The following is a 16496-nucleotide window of genomic DNA, read 5'->3' as shown; positions in this document are numbered from 1 at the left end:
ACAAACGCTTACTGGAGAAAGGCCAGAACATTAAGAGAGAAAGCAATCGCAGGTTCGCTTAGATCGAGGCTAAGACCCCGCTAACACAATTCATATAGATGCTAGAACTGTTACCTGGGTACTTCTTTAGTTAAAAGAGGAAATAATCAAGGCATACCAGGCAAGGGCATTACGGGAGCTTCAGAATCTGAAGCTCTGGATGCAGAAAGTGCCTATCAAAATGTAATCTTGTATGTGGGTGGGAATTTTTGTCTGTCCTCCATTGCTCTCTCGGAGGTGCTCAGAATAGCACCTCCTTAGCAGGGCTGGGGATTTTTAAGAGGATGAATGAAAAGCAAAATGACAAATGGTGATGATATTCATACATAGGAAAGTCAGAAAACCACCGAAATGTAAGTTGTGAGACATTTAAACTAGGAAAAATGAATTAAGTTTATGAAAGGAAACTACAAAGCTAGTGTGTGTGTGTGTGTGTGTGTATTGTGTATGTGGGTATAAATGCGCGCACGAGCCAGAGAGTCAGTAATGGGTCCTTCTCTGTTACTTTTCCTTATTTTCTTGAGATGGAGCTCTCACTGAACTAAAAGGCAGAATGGTAGCCATCAAGCTCCAGAAATTCTCCTGTCTCTAGCCCCCATAGCACAGAGGTTATAGGCATGGTGTGTGTGTGTGTGTGTGTGTGTGTGTGTGTGTGTGTGTGTGTGTGTGTGTGTGGTTACTCAGATGCTCATGTCAACCAAGCAAGTGTTCTTATCTACTTAGCCATCTCTGCAATCCCCAAAGCTAATATTTTATAGTAACAAAATTAGTATAAAACACATGGGAATAATTCACTTAATATGTTGTCTGTAAAATCAAGTTTTGAAATTGCAAGGCTATTAAAAAGGAAAATTATGTTACATTGTGTTCCATTTGTAGTCACAGATACTAGGTGAAAGATAACCAATTTCTTACTTTAGGGTGGTTACCGTGAGACATTAAAAGGATGCTTTTTTTTTTCTTTCTTCCCCTGTGATATTACTACAAAAGCCAGTTTGGAAGCTGTCTGTCTGTCGTGGTGGGTGCTTCCACATCTGTACTTCTATGAATCCATATGCAACAGCTGTCCCTTTACTTGAAGAGCATGCTACCCATGCTGAGTTTTCACCTCCATTTTCCAGCATTGCTGAAGACCGGTGCGAACTCCCCACCAAATGCCATGTGCATAGGCCGCATCCCTGGTTTTCACTGCCATGTGGCTCTGTGATGCTCAGGCTGTTGAATGAATTTTTTTTTTTGTTGTTGTTGTTTTTGTTTTTTCAAGACAGGGTTTCTCTGTGTAGCTTTGCGCCTTTCCTGGGACTCACTTGGTAGTCCAGGCTGGCCTCGAACTCACAGAGATCTGCCTGGCTCTGTCTCCCGAGTGCTGGGATTAAAGGCGTGCGCCACCACTGCCCGGCAACTTGAATGACTTTTAAGTAGAGGCTACACAGTTTCATTGTATTGATTTTATCTGCAGCATTGAGTATAAACTCCAGGGTCCTGTGCATCTAGACCGGCGTTTACCACTGAGTCACTCAGTTTTTGAAGACTGTTCTGAGGTTGATCTGCTAGCTCTCTGGCTTCTAACATACCTTTTCATGTAATTCCAATTTAGCGTGTACAACCTACTTGGAAGGGCTATTTCCTGTCCAAGTGCTTGGTATCAGCAGAGCTTAGTATGGTATAGCCAGTGCGTAGGAAGTCACTTGAAAGAGTGTTCTGTTGAAAAGCAGCTCCTCAGTATGGATAGAATGATTGCAGGAAGACCACAGACAGTAGCCCTCCAGCGTTCCATCAAAGCTACCTGTTGCTGGGCAGTGGTGGTGCACACCTTTAATCCCAGCACTCTGGAGGCAGAGGCAGGCAGATCTCTGCGAGTTCGAGGCCAGTCTGGTCTACAGACAGCAGACCAGGACAAGTTCCAGGACAGGCTCCAAAGCTACACAGAGAAACCCTGTCTTGAAACAACAAACAAACAAACAAACAAACAAACAAAGCTATCTGTCTATCAGAGACAAGACAGAATCAGTTTTCTACCCAGTCACTAGCATTTATTGGGATAATATTTTGAACAGTGTGTGAAGTCTTATCTACTCCTATGCCTTGAGTGTAATATTTAATAATCGTTTTAGAACATATTTTCAATTCCTTTATGATGCTTCTTCAAAGCTCAAGGGAACCTGGAAGTGGAGGAATCTCCAAACATGGAGGATTTAGGAAACTGGGCATATACTAAATTCTAGGCACCACACTAGACTTTGGGGGGAAAAATTAAAAGGTGGTATTACTTAGCACGCAGCTACACAGGGACAAGTGAGAGACCCAGCGCAAGGAAGCAACAGTGAAAGAAATGTCTGCCTTGCAAAGCTAACACAGACAGTGGTTGACCAGCTGTAGGGTAAGGGGAGTATCAGCCCCCAGACGGTCAGGCAGAGAGATGGGATGGACGTTCCAGGAAGGGAGGGCGGATGATACAGGCATGGAGCAGTCGAGGAGTGCTGAGTGACTGGGGAATTCCAAACAGCCCAGCTCTGCCTATCACAGAGCTGTGGGGAACAGCAGGAGAGCTCCTGTCACTTAGAAATGGGTTCTGGTTGTGAGAGTGGAGGTGGGAACGCTGAGTATACTGGGGTGACTCTCAGGCCGGCCCTCTTGGTGTGCACCGAGACTGTGAGGACAAGTGCTGTGTAAATCGCCAGAGGATTTTGCAGTCTCTCTGTGGCCGTATAGACTGCAAGAGGCAGTCCTCTAGGTTTTTGTTTTTTATGTGTATGGCTGTTTTGCCAGCATGTATGCATATCATGTGTGTGCAGTGCCCAAGGAGGCCAGAAGAGGGTATTGGGTCCCTACAGATGGCTGTGAGCCACCATGTGGGTGCCAGGAATCAAACCCAAGTCCTCCAGAAGAGCAGCCAGTGCTCCTAACTGCTGAGCCCTCTCCTGCTGAGTTTTTAATTTAATTTAATTTTGTGTTGTGTGCACATGCCTGTGGGTACACGTGTGTGTGTGTGTGTGTGTGTGTGTGTGTGTGTGTGTGTGTGTGTGTGTTTGGTGTGCGTATGAAGGCCAGAGGTCATTCTCAGGTGTCACTCTTGAGGAGTCATCCATTTTGTTCCCCCACACCTTTAAAAAAAGAAAGCAGATCTCACTAGGACCTGGGGCTAGCCAGCTGGGCTAGGCTGGTCAGCACGCCCCAGTGACTGGCATTTTACGTGCTCACCACCATACCCCACCTTTTGTATGGGTTCTGGGAATTGAACTTGGGGCCTTATGTTTGCAAGGCCAGCGCCTTAACCAACTAAGCCACCTCCCTAGGTCAGCCTTATAGTTTGTTTGTTTTTGTTTTCTGAGACAGGGTTTCTCTGTGTAGCCTTGTCTGTCCTGGGTCTCGCTCTGTAGACCAGGCTGGCCTCGAACTCACAGATCTGCCTGCCTCTGCTTCCTGAATGCTGGTCTTAAAGGCGTGTGCCACCACCACCCTGCAGCCTTACAGTTTTTAAAGTGCAATTTATCTCGAAACCTTTGTCCATTCCACAATTTGAGTGACGAATGTTGACACACAATGACAATAGGACTTGCTAAGCCTTGGAACGCAGTCAGGACCCAGGTTCTTTATGAAAAGAAATTACTTCTTTGTTGGTGGCCATTAGCCCTGTTTTTTGTTTGTTTGCTTTTTAGCTGAGACCACTCCTTATCACCTTACAGAACTGTCCATCCTGTCATCATCCTGAGTGGTTAAATGAAAAGGTGTAAGTGTCTTGGAGACTCTGAAACGAAGTCTGCTCTCAATAAATAATTATTGTCCAGCCATGTCCGTTAGACATTAGATATATTTTACACTTTAATTAACTTGTTGTGTGCGTGGCTAGTTGGGAGGGGGCATGTGTGCCACAGTACATGAGTGGAGGTCAAAGGTCACTCTATGGAGTCAGTTCTCCCTTCCCACCTTTACATGGGTCCTGGGAATAGAACTCAGGTTGCCTGGCTTATACCATAACAGCTTTTACACACTGAGCCATTCTGCTGGCCTTGGACATTAGATATTTTTAATGCATTTGATAAAATAAATCTGTAGTTTTATGAATTTACTATTAATGCTGCTATCATTTGATTGATTCTTTGTTGACAAACGACTGTAATCTGCTCATGCTTGTTTGTATCTATCCTTTTAACATGTTTTTAACTAAACTCCTTAAAAAGATGATGATGTTTACTGCTAGTCACCGTTAAGTGAAGAACTAACTGTCTATTTGAACAGTGTCTGTTGGGCACATGCTACTCAATAAATGCGTGCTGGGTACCGCTCTCCACAGAATAAATAATTAATAGCTTCTAATCAAGGCCTTTGACTTTTCAGCATCTAAACCTCTTTATTCTCAATTTGAACTCACAGAGAAGGGCTGTGCAATAGACATGGACTGTAAGCCATTTATGTAAGAGTACATTCCTCAGTATCTACACTTGAAAATTCAAAATTATGCTGAAATTAATTTTAATCATGTATTTTTGTTCGCTTAACATATCAAAATATTTGCTTTTTGATATGCACTCCATGTCCGCTGATAAGATGTCTTACATCTTTTATTCTCCTACTCTTTAAAACATATGCATTTGGTACTTATAGTACAGTCTAAGTCAGGCGCTATTTTGTATGTGTGTATGTGTATTTGTGTGTGAGAGGAGAGAGGAAGAGAGAGAGAGGAAGAGAGAACATGTGTGTGGTATGTGAGTACGGTACTTGTGTATGTGTGTCTTGTCCCTTGGAGACAGTGTCTCTCAGTGAACCTGGAGCTAAACCGAGCTAAGCATCCCTTCTCCCCTGACCCCCCCACCCCCCCAGTCGTGGGTTACAGTCAGAGTGGCCATATCTGGCTTTTTACATGATGCTTGGGATTCAGGTCTTTGTGTTTGCCTATCTATCGAGAACTCTTACCTGCTGCTGAGTCATGTCCCCGGACCTTAGGTGTTTACATCTTCATGAGAAACCCTTGATTTGTGTTTAGATTGCAGAAAATCTAGAGTTGAAAAAGTAGATCACAACAGTTATATTCTTTCTAAGTAACTTGAAAACGTCCAAATACTGAATTGAATCGGCTTCTGAATTTAAATTATTTATGATCAAAATCAATAAAAATTAAATTGACTTCCCAAGTGCTCAGGAGCCCAGTGTAGCTGGTGCCCATGGTCCTGGCCAGTGCAGTCACTGGAAAGTGTCCTCCGTGGGGCCGATGGTCAACAGTACTCTTTAGCCACCACCCGTGGGAGTTCAGCGCCATGCGGAGCCTCGTTTCTCTGGTTTCGTCACAACGTCAGCTTTCTTCTGAAGCTTTCAAACCCTACCACTGTACATCAGAGGCTTCTAATCTGTACATGCCACCTTTTGTTAATGGCCCAGAAGAGAATCGCTAAAACCCTTAAAACATTCCTTTTGCCATTTCTCCGTAGTCATAGCTATAAGAAGCTACATAAGAAAATTTTGCTTGTAGGCATTTTCATTATTGAGGGCTAAGGTTACACAGTTTTGATCTGTCCTAACCCTTTATGCTATTTGAGAGAAGAGATCACACTGGGGATATAAAACAGAGGTGGGTTTTGGTTTTTTTTTCCCCCTATGAAAAGTGTATTTTCATTATACACCAAGCCTGGGACTGTGGGTAGTATCATGAACTAAATGGCAGTTTTTAAAGGTAGAGTTTTTCTTGACTATCTTATTAGATGGAATTATAGATCTGGGTTACTAAGAAATGATTCCCTTTGAATGTTAGTTCCATAGCTATGAAACCTGCTCCGGGTTGACATAAAAAGTGTCCTTTAATATTATTAAATAATAATTGCTCAATTTTAATATTTGAGCAAAGAATAGCAGATGTAGCTGAAAGAGTTTTCTGTGTGGAAGCCACTGGGCCAGGATCCTGGGCTCTCCTTTGAGCTCTGTCTCTAATTAGCCTTATCTCTCACAGGGGTGAGCTCATAGGTCCTGTGACTGGTGCAAGATGGAACTGTCCCATACATCCCAGATATCTTACTCTGTGTCTCCCTTACCTGATGTCATGATGATCGTGAATAAGCCAATTCAGTGGAAGTTTGTAAAACAAAAACAAACATGCCTGTCCGGGTCACCACAAGGATGAGGACATAGATAATATGTGAAATCCAAGCTACCCATGGAAGAAATGATGGCTATCTCTGTGGAGCAGAGCATCTTCTCAGATGTAGTCGTAACACAAGGGACTTCTGTGTGAGCGTTCAGTGGGGCTGCTGTGAGCCGCCTTCAGATGATCAGAAAAGCGCCAACTCACGCCTCAGTGTATCTTGGTGAACCCAGATCTCTGAAGTGTGGCATTCCCGGGGACACACCATAATTCAGGCTGTGGCCTTGCAACTGGTTCCAAAGCCTGAGTGCTATTTGAGCAGTAGAGACCACGGAAGGGGTCTTGTGATTTTCATTTGCTTTGTGGAATTGGGAAATATTTACAACACAGGATACTAAAGAAATAAATACCCAGCTGGTGTTCTAGAAGTGACTGCACACTGAGAGAGAAATATATATATATATATATATATATATATATATATATATATATATATTCCCTCAAGATATGTGTTTGCTATTTTTAGGCCTGTGTTTTAAGGGTCAAGTGTTAAGTTTTCAGAAACAACTTTTAATGAGTCAGGATAAAAACCATCTGCTGCAGGAATTCTTCCTTCAAATGGATGCATTCAAGAAAGAGGAAGAATTTCCCATCATCCCAAGATTCCCATTTGAGGATGAAGAAAGTTGTTCAACAAAATCCATCCATCTTGTCCTACCTGTCTCTCCTTTTATCTGCCTGCCCATCCACGAAGGAATTGGCGGGATGGGGGGATTGGAAAGAAAAGGAATAGGAAGACATGGCAAGATTTTTATCCTAGAGGCCAAGTGTGCAAAACCTCAGAATAAAAACAGGAGGATATTGCCTCGGGACAAAGTACAACACGCAGCACGGGTGTGGGTGTGCACAGGACCTAAAGAGAGGCAGGCAGGTGGATGGAAGGGCAAGAAAGCCATCTGGAAGGAGAGTGCCAGGCCACAATCAGAGACAGCCTTCTACTGTCCCCAAGTAAACGGGCCTAAGTGACACTTCCTTGTATCCCAGGAAGTGACGACCAGCCAGTGTAGACATCGTGATTCCCAAGTCTCACCCACTCCAGGGATGCTGTGGGGTGCGGGGAGCCCTCTTCCACACGCTTTCTGGGCCAGCTGCTTACAGGAGGCTTTTTGTGCCTTGTGTCCAGTCCTGACCCCGAACACCACCTCGGGGCAGAAGGGGACTGAACAGAAGGCTGGCGCACCGCTACGAACTGAAGGCGCGGAGAATGGAAGGGTGGTACCCAACGCTCCCTCCAGTGACACAAATAAAATGCATTCTTTTTTTTAAAAAAAGGAGGGGATTGCGATTTACGCTCCTCAACACACCGTTGTCCCCAGTGCTGGTTTAAAAAAAAAAAACTACCCAAGAATCAAAATCAAATCCCAAGACACGGGAGGTTCTGAGGGGGGACAGCCAGATGCGCGGGTGGGGCGAGTCCCCTGTGAAATCCGGCCGGGCGGGCGGGCGGGCGAGCGGGCGGGAGGGCGGAGGCGGCCCCGCATCCCTAATGAGGGAATGAATGGAGAGAGGCCCCTCGGCTGGCGCCCGCCCACCCGGCGGCGGCCGCCAAGAGCCTCGGGGCGCTGCGCGCCGCGCCCGCCGCTCCGCGCGCACCGGCTCGGGCCGCGGCTCCGGTTGAGCGCGGCGGGGACGGCCCGGCGCGGCGCGCGGGCTCGGGGCCGCGGGGCCCGGCGCGGATGCGGCAGCGGCAGCGGCAGCGGCAGCGACGACGACGGCGGCGGCGGCGGCGGCGGCGGCGCTGCTCACCTGAGGCGGCGCGCGGGCGGCGCTGTCAGGGCCGCGCTCGCCCGGCGCCGCACTGAGGCAGCTCCCGGGGCGCCCGCCCTCCAGTCAGCCCGCGCGGCCCGTCCGTCGCGCCCCGGACCGGCCGGCGTTCCCACCCCTCCCCGCAGCCCGGCCCCCCGCGTCCTCGCCCGCCTTCCCGCCCCGCGGCGGCCTGCGGGAGCCGCGCGCTCCCCAGTGCGGCCTGCTCGCTCGCTCGCTCGTCTGCCCGCCCGCCCGCGCGCGCCCGCTCGCCCGCCCGCCCTCGCCGAAGCCCTTCCGCGGCCCGCGACCCGCCGGACCCCCCACCTCCCCCCGGGCTCGACCCCAGCCGCCCGCGCAAGATGTCGGCGCGGACGCCATTGCCCACGGTGAACGAGCGGGACACAGAGAACGTGAGTCCCCCCCGAGCCTCCAGCGCGGCCACCTGGGCGAGCCCGGCCTGACCCCTACCCCGTCCTTCCCCATCCCCACCCCGGGAGGCCCGGGGCCGCCCTCCGCTCCGCGGAGGAGGAGGAGGAGGAGGTCCTGCCTGGGGATGGGGAAGGGGATGGAGGGCAGAGGGTGGGCACCCAGGCTGGCTTCGTGACGACCCCACACCCCCGAGTGAATGGATGCTTGGCGACAGCCCACGAGCCAGGCAGCCAGCCGAACCTCTAACACCGTGGCTGTCCTGGGATCTTTCAGCCCTTTGCTTTTTCTGGATCTTTGAGTCCTTGGCAAACACACACACACACACACACACACACACACACACACACACACACACCCCGCACCACACACACGCGCGCACACACACACACACACACACCGCACCCCGCACTGCCCCATGACTTTGCTTTTTGTAAAATCAGGTTCACGTTAAAGGGGGGGGGGGCATGGGCACCTTAGGGAATAAAGAAGGCAATGGAGTAGAGGTGTGTGTGTGTGTGTGTGTGTGTGTGTGTGTGTGTGTGTGTGTGTGTGTGTGTGACTTTAAATCACTGTGATACTCCTCTCAGGAGTGATGAGTAGAAGAATTTCACTTACAGCTTCTGTAGCCCCAGGGTGAGAGAGAAAAAATGTTTTAAAAGCCCCAGGAAGCCAGCTGGCTTCGTTTCCTCCATCCAGGGTTCATGACTCAGGGACAGGTTTTTAAGTTACCTCTCCTGCTCGGGAGTGTCACCAGGTGCATTTCTTTGAAGGGAGGATTTCCCTGTGTCTGTTCTCATTGCACTCAAGAGTTGTTTGTTGTTGTTTTTAATTTTTAAAAATCAAGACAGAGATGTTCTTGGTGTTTGAACCCTTAAAAACTACGAGAACAAGGCCGATTGTATTTTCACCTTCTGAGAAGTCCGATTGTCTGTGTTCATGTGTGTGCAAGTTCCTTTGCAGGAAAGGTGGCTTTCTGTCACTGTTGTTTTAAAATCCTCACGACCTGTACAGGGCCCTCCCGAGGCTCCAGAGGGTCTGGTCTGGTTGCCCAAGTTTTAAGGCGCTGGGGGGTTCTAGGTTTTGGTTGGCCGACCAGAGCTGTCTGGTTGTCTGTTTACCTCATCAGTGCTCCAGTGCTTAATGTACCAGTGACTTCACAGGGGTGGGAAAGTAATCATCCTGAAGTGCTGGGGTGTTCTGAGACAAAAGATAGGGAGGAGAGACAGGCACGCTCACTTCTTGAAGTGCTGAATGAGACAGGAACGCGGTGTCTCATCGCGAGCCCGGGATCACAGAAATGCAATCGTAGTTATTTGAAGGGAGAATGAATTCTACCAAGACCATTGTTAGAAGAACTAGGAAGATGTGTGGTACGCTTTGTCCTCTCTAGTGTTATACATTTAGGGCGATAAAGACACCAAGGCTGTCTCCATCATACATTATAGCTTAATTTGCATTATAACTGTTGTTTTAGAAATGGAATTGATGCATGATTTTCATTGGGAGGCTAAAGGAGGTTGAAGAAAAAGGCAAAGAATTTGGTGGAATAGATTTTTTTTTAAAGCCAAAGAATTAATTTAAAAAAAAAAATCCCGTCATTCAAGAGTGAGAATGAAAAGTCAAACAGATGATGACCTTTGCTTTTATGAACAGAATTCCGTGTGTGCTAACCTGTGAAGGGAGAAAGCACATTGTTCGATTTTTGTCTTGGGTTTTTGACTCCTACACCTCTTTTTAGGCTTGTAGGCTAGGCGTCTTTATCCAGACATGAGATGGCATTGTAGAACCAGGCAGGAAGGAATGGCACTACACACGGCTTCCCACGGAAGAACAAAAGAACCAGGGCACTCCAGAGCTGAGCAGTGGCAGCATTAGGAGTTTTGTTGTGCCTTCTGAGCATGGTTGTGCTGGGTAAACTCATCTGCTTTGTTCTGCACATGTTCTTTCGGAGACTCCCAATGCTCTTGTTTCTCCTCTGCTACATAACCGCCTCCCCGTGTAGCTTACTTTATCTACGTCCTAATTATCTCCTGATTGCTGTGGAAAATATCTACTCTGCTATGGCTGTTAATTAATCAGTGAGTGTGCACTTAACTCTGGTTTTGGACTGGAAGGGAATTCAGAAGGGCCGAAGACAAGGCCTCTCCCCACTAAGAGCTGACAGAAGAGATAAATGCAATCCCCAGTAGTGTACAGTAGAGGACTGTGGGTAGCTAGGGCCGCACTGGCTCGTAAGTGTTCCAGGTGTTGATCAAAGAGGCCACCACTGGAGGCTGTTAAATGACCACTGAAGTCATAAGTGGCACTATCCATGTTCCTTACCTCCCATCAGTGGAATAGAGTAACAAACTTGCTTGTCAGTGCATGTATTAATGCCAGCATGGTAGCCAAAATATGCATTTGTTTGTACTCATATGTATTTTTAAGTATATCCATACATGACATATTTTTTAAAATATCTATAAAATGTTTACTTGTATGACTTACTAAAGCCTTTTAGGTCTTTGAATATTAAAGACAGTAGCCAAGACACTATTACTCTTAGAAATTAAAATAAACAAATACAGTAATTTTTAAAAATTAATATTATATTGCAGGTAACATAAATATTTTTTAAACATATACAGCATGCATATGCCTTTTTTTTCTTTTTCTTTTTTTTGGTTTTTCTGAGACAGAGTTCTCTGTGTAGCTTTGTGCCTTTTCTGGATCTCGCTCTGTAGACCAGGCTGGCCTCGAACTCACAGAGATCCACCTGGCTTTGCCTCCCGAGTGCTGAGATTAAAGGTATGCACCACCACCACCCGGCTACTTATGCCATATTTTGTGTCTTTGGGAATATACAATATCTAATCTTTCCCCATATCATGGATGCATGTTCAAGATTTAAAATTCCGGGAGGGACTGTGTGGCCCAGCTGTCTAACTTCCTACTGTGTACAGCAGAGAAAGAATTGTTCTGGAGGACATTCAGTGTGCAGTCTTCTTAGGTGATGGTTTGTGTGTGCCTTGTGGTAGGCTTCACCTGGCTAACTACGACAGGAAACAGTGATTAGCTTTTAAGGCAGTAAACACTTTGTAGTGAAGCAGAAAAGACACGTTACAAAGCATGGAATTTCTGCAAACTGTGTTTGATTTTAGGTTGTAAAGAGTGAGTCTGGGAAAATAGAAACATGTTTGAAAAACTTGCTTATCTTCTTTTTTTGCTGTCAGGTCATTTTTGGATAATTCCAGTATGGATTTAGAAACTATTTTAAAATACATTAATAAATCTCTTTCCCTCTTTCAATGAAATACTTTTATAAGTGTTTTGGAAAGCCTCTGCTGGTGGGTCAGCAGTGCCCTCCCTGGCTGTCTGTCTGTGTTGACATCAGTGCTGTGTTCCTAACTAGAGATCAGCGTGACAAAAGTCAATGACTAATCCTTTTACTGGTGTATCTTTCGATAGACTGGAAATTCATGTGGCAACTTTAACAAGCTGTCGCAGTAGCCAATGTGACCAGCAGCCATCATTATGTAGATGACCAGTGGCCACCATTATGTAGAGGTGGAAAGACAAGTGGATTGCACGCGCATTCACTGCCGGTGGTTCTGCTCAGGACCCCGGTGGCTCTGCTCAGGACCCCCTGCGTGCGTCCCAGTACCTGCCCCGCGCAGCTCACTTGCTGCCTGGTTGTCTTCTCTCTGTTGTCCTTGCCTGGCTCGGTGACTAATGTGTGTGAGAGATCGGTGCTGTCACATTCCCTTTCGAACCAGTTTGTTTATCACCAAAACGAAGGGTAGACATTACAGTACACAGCCCAAGGCTCCAGAGAGTCAAGTGACCTGCCCAAGGTCATACTAGATTTCTGACCTCTTAAACTGTTGCTCTCCTCAGGCTATTGCTTCTGGGAGGTGGTTTGTTTGGTTTGGGCTTAGAGATTTAAAAGAGCACAAATGTCCCACATGGGAAGAAGAACAGGATATGCTTTTCTTAACCTCTTCTGGTCCTTAGTGCTCAGTCGCCTGCAGTACCCTGCCTTTCCCCTTATCACACACTCCCAAACCCTTTGTGGCTTGGCTTGCAGGGTTCGGCAGGACTGCTGAGATCACGGCAACCACTGGTGAGTTGTATGAATCCAGGCTAGTGATCTCCAGAGTGGGCGTCCAGACAGTCACCTGGGAAGGAAAGACCTTGAACATTGTCATTTCTCCATCTTGATGCTCTTATTCAGTCTTCTTGTTTGGTGTGTGTGTGTTTGTAGGCAGGTATCATGGCAGGAGAGTGGAGGTCAGAGGATAGCTTTGAGGAATCCGTTCTCTCCTTCCACTGTGTGAAGCGCAGGGTTAGGTTGTCATGTTGGTGGTAAGCACTACTACCGCCCCCTAGCCGCGTCATTAGCCTTCTGTGTTCTCTGAAAGCCTACAATGTGCACAATTAGCTATTTTGCTTGATTTTTCAAATAACAGTCCTCATTATTTGTGTCTGTCTAAGGCTTTCCTTTTCTTTTTCCTGGTGAACATTCTTGCAAGTTCTTTTGGTGAACCTGAGCATGGTGGCATATGCTTGTAAATTCAGCGCTCAGGAGGCTGAGGCAGGAGAATCCAAAGTTTGAGGTTAGCCTGAGCTATAGAGTAAGACCCTGTCTCAAATGGAGAAAAAAGTTGGTTTGGTTAACGATAGCCATTTGTAATTTTGTTTTGTTTTATCAAGACAGTGTCTCATTATCCTAATTGTCTTGGAACTCGCTCTGTAGACCAGGCTGGCCTCTAACTCACAGAGATCCGCCTGCCTCTGTCTCCTGAGTGCTGGGATTAAAGGCGTGCACCACTGTGCTCAGCTTGTAAATTTTTTTTAAATCTGAAAATAGTTTGCCTTTATTATTGGAAGACAGCTTTGCTCAGTCTATAGCTCTAGATTGTTGATTTAACTTCTTTAAGGGTCAGAAAATTGTCCCATTGCCTACTGATCATGCTGTTTCTGGTAGAATGTGTCTGATAACTGGCAAGCTGTCTCCTTTTCTTTTCTTTCTTAACTAAAATATAATTAGATCGTTTCTCCCTTCCCTTTCCTCCCTCCAACCCCTCCCATTCATGGTATCCTTTTGATTGTTATATATACATATTATACATATGCCTATTGTTATATAGTACATATACACGTGTGTATGTGTGTGTCTGTGTGTGTGCCCAAATATAGAAATACAGCATGCTCGGTCCATTTTGTATAATTTGCATGTGTGTGACTTCAGGGCCAGCCTCTTGGTGTTGAATATCGATTGGGGGGCTCTTCCCTGGGGAAGGTTACCCTTCGTTGTCTTCATCCTTTGTTCAGGGTTAGGGCCTGCCAGGTCTTCCCCTTCCATGTTGCTATGTTTGTTGGTGTGTCTCTTTAAGGTTCTCTCTCTTTGGTGTTGGAGTTTTACTGTAGTGTGTTTAGATATAGGTTTATTTTCATCCTGTTTGCTTTTTGTATCTGTGCATTCATGTTTTCATAGCTTCTGGTGCCTCGCAACTATTATGTTTTCTTCTGGCACCCCCAGTGTCTTCCTTTTTATACCCAGACTGGCTCCCCAGACACGCAAACATCTTCCTTTTTCTTACTAGTTCATTGTTTTTCTAAATGACGAGCTGTGTAGTTAAGCTCTGCCTTCTGTAGATGCCTGACTTTCCTCAGTTTAGAAATGTGTCCGCCATGGTTCCTTTGTGCCTTGGCTTGGGTCTGTTCCCTCTGGTGTCGCTGACATACTGGCTCTGCTGCGCTTCCGTCCTGTCCGCCTGTGTCTTCACCTGACTCATGCCTCTCCCCACCTCATTGCTTCTCTGTCGTCTGTAGTGCAGTTACTCTGTGCAGTGTTGCTGTGTCTGTTTTCAGTTGTCTTTAAATGTCTCCCAACCCGTCTGTTGATGTTTTTTCTAATTGTGTTTAAAAACACCTTTCATGGGCTCTACTTTTGTGAGTCTTTGGGTATGCAGTATAGTATTATTACCTGTAAACAGCGTGTTAGCCAAGTATCTAGTAATTTTATGTTGCAGGACTGAAACTTTGCACCTACTGAACAGTGACTCTCCCTTTCTTTCCTCTGGCCCTGGCAAGCACCGACATTGCTTTGGTGATTTCAGTTACTTTACTCATAAAATGAAGTCACATAGTATTTATCTTTTTGTGGTTGGTGTATTTTTGTTTTCCATAGTGTCCATTAGGTTCATCTGTGTTTCAATATATGGCAAAATGTCTTTCTTTTTATGAATGAATAATATTCTGTTGTGAGTATATAGTGTATTTTATTTATCCAGTCATCTGTTGATGTATATTAGTTTGTTTCTCCTTCTAGGGTAAGTGTTTCAAGAAACATTGGAATGAAAATATCTCTTGGAGATCCTGATTTCATTTCTTCTGCATAAATACCAAGAAGTGGAGTTGACTGGTTGGTTACATGTTGTTATATTCTTAATTTGCAAAGGAACTTCCATATTGTTTTTTATAGATACTCCAACATTTGACATCTTTAACAACAGTGTACAGGTTCTGGTTTCTCTACTTGAGCTCAGAATTCTGACAACTCTTATGATTTCAGTTTTGACGATGACAATCCTGGGTAGGGATGTAGCTCAGTGCACTTGATTAGCATGTGCAGGGCCCTGGGTTCAGTTCTCAGAACCATAGACAAAACCAAACCCTGCTTGATAACAGCCACCCTAATAAGTGGTGCTCTGCTGTGGCCCTGGTGTTTTCTTTCACCTGTGGCCCACTTGTTAATACTCCCTGGGAAAACGTCTGTTCAGGTCCTGTGCATATTCTAAAATCAGGATATTGACCTGTTTGCCATTGGAGTGTGAGGAATCCCTGATACATTTTGGATAGTAGCTCCACATGAAACGCATAGCTTGCAGCTGCCTTCTCCCATCTTGGAGGTCTTCTTCCCCTGGTCTTCCCTGTGGTCTCTGCTCTAGTTGTCCTCATCTACCTTCACGGTGACAGCCTGGGCTGCTGTCACATCCAGTAAATCATTGCCAAGATTTACATCATGAAGCTTTTTTCTGACATTTTCTTCTAGGAGTTCTATAGCTCAAGTGTTACAGTTAAATCTGTAATCTGTGTTGAGCCTAATTTTAATGTTGTAGGGTGAGGGTCCAGTTTCATTCTTTTGTTGTTGATTGTTTAGGATATTCAGAGTCCTTCGTGGTTCTTTATGAACCCTAGGATGTTGTCTTAGTCAGGGTTTCTATTGCTGTGAAGAGACACCATGACCACTGCAACTCTTATAAAAGAAAAACATTTAATTGGGGTGGTTTACATTTTCAGAGGTGTAGTTCATTATCATCATGGTGTGAATGGTAGCATATAGTCAGATGTGGTGCTGGAGCTGAGAGTCCTTATATCTTGAGTCACAGGCAACAGGAAGTGGTCTGTCTCACTGGGTGTGGCTTAAGCATATATGAGACCTCAAAGCCCGCCTCCACAGTGACACACTTCCTCCAACAAAACCATACCTACTCCAATAAGGCCACGCCTCCTAATAGTGCCACTCCCTGTGAGATTATGGGGGCCAATTACATTCAAATTACCACAGATGTTTTACTGTTCTTACAAAAATACGAGGTTGAACTTTGATAGAGATTACAGTGGGCCTATAGATTGGTTTAGGTGGTATGGGCATTTTTTTTTTTTTTTTTTTTTTTTTTTGTTTGTTTGTTTTTTGAGACAATGTTTTCTGTGTAGTTTTGGAGCCTGTCCTGGAACTCGCTTTGTAGACCTGGCTGGCCTTGAACTCACAGAGATCCACCTTCTTCTGCCTCCCAGAGTGCTGGGATTAATGGCATGCGCCGCCGCCGCCGCCGCCACCGCCACCACCACCACCACCACCACCACCGCCACCACCCCCCCAGCCATAGTATGGACATTTTGACAGTATTAATTTTTCTAATCTATGAACATGGGCTATCTTTTCCATTTTTTGTCTTTAATTTCTTTCAGCAATATTTTACTTCTTTGGTTAAGTTTATTCCAAAATATTTTATTCATTTTGGTATTTTAAAAATTGGCTTGTTTTCTGAATTTTTTTTCCAGATAGTTCCTTGTTAGTGATAGACACACATCTGAGTGTGTGTGTGTGTGTGTGTGTGTGTGTGTGTGTGTGTGTGTTGATTTTGGATCTTGAAGGTGTTTG

The 16496-nt window shown here is 45.8% G+C and overlaps 1 protein-coding gene across 4 annotated transcripts in view; it reads left to right on the top strand.

Annotated features, from left to right (window-relative positions):
* Positions 1 to 8127: 8127 nt before the first annotated feature.
* The window catches only part of Mark1 (microtubule affinity regulating kinase 1), a 106917-nt gene continuing 98548 nt past the window's right edge, over positions 8128 to 16496 (top strand). Inside the window, exon 1 of one of the 4 annotated variants that reach the window (XM_006988620.4) lies at positions 8128 to 8328. In XM_006988620.4, the coding sequence (XP_006988682.1) occupies positions 8278 to 8328 (51 nt within the window). In that variant the 5' untranslated portion in view covers positions 8128 to 8277. The remainder of the gene's footprint in view (positions 8329 to 16496) is intronic. The other 3 variants (XM_016007065.3, XM_006988619.4, XM_076548149.1) reach the window with 3 other exon arrangements.

The sequence above is a fragment of the Peromyscus maniculatus genome, chromosome 11 (assembly GCF_049852395.1).
Source record: "Peromyscus maniculatus bairdii isolate BWxNUB_F1_BW_parent chromosome 11, HU_Pman_BW_mat_3.1, whole genome shotgun sequence".
Taxonomy (NCBI): domain Eukaryota; kingdom Metazoa; phylum Chordata; class Mammalia; order Rodentia; family Cricetidae; genus Peromyscus; species Peromyscus maniculatus.
Note: the sequence above shows the minus strand (reverse complement) of the source record. Positions and strands in the feature narration are given on the sequence as shown.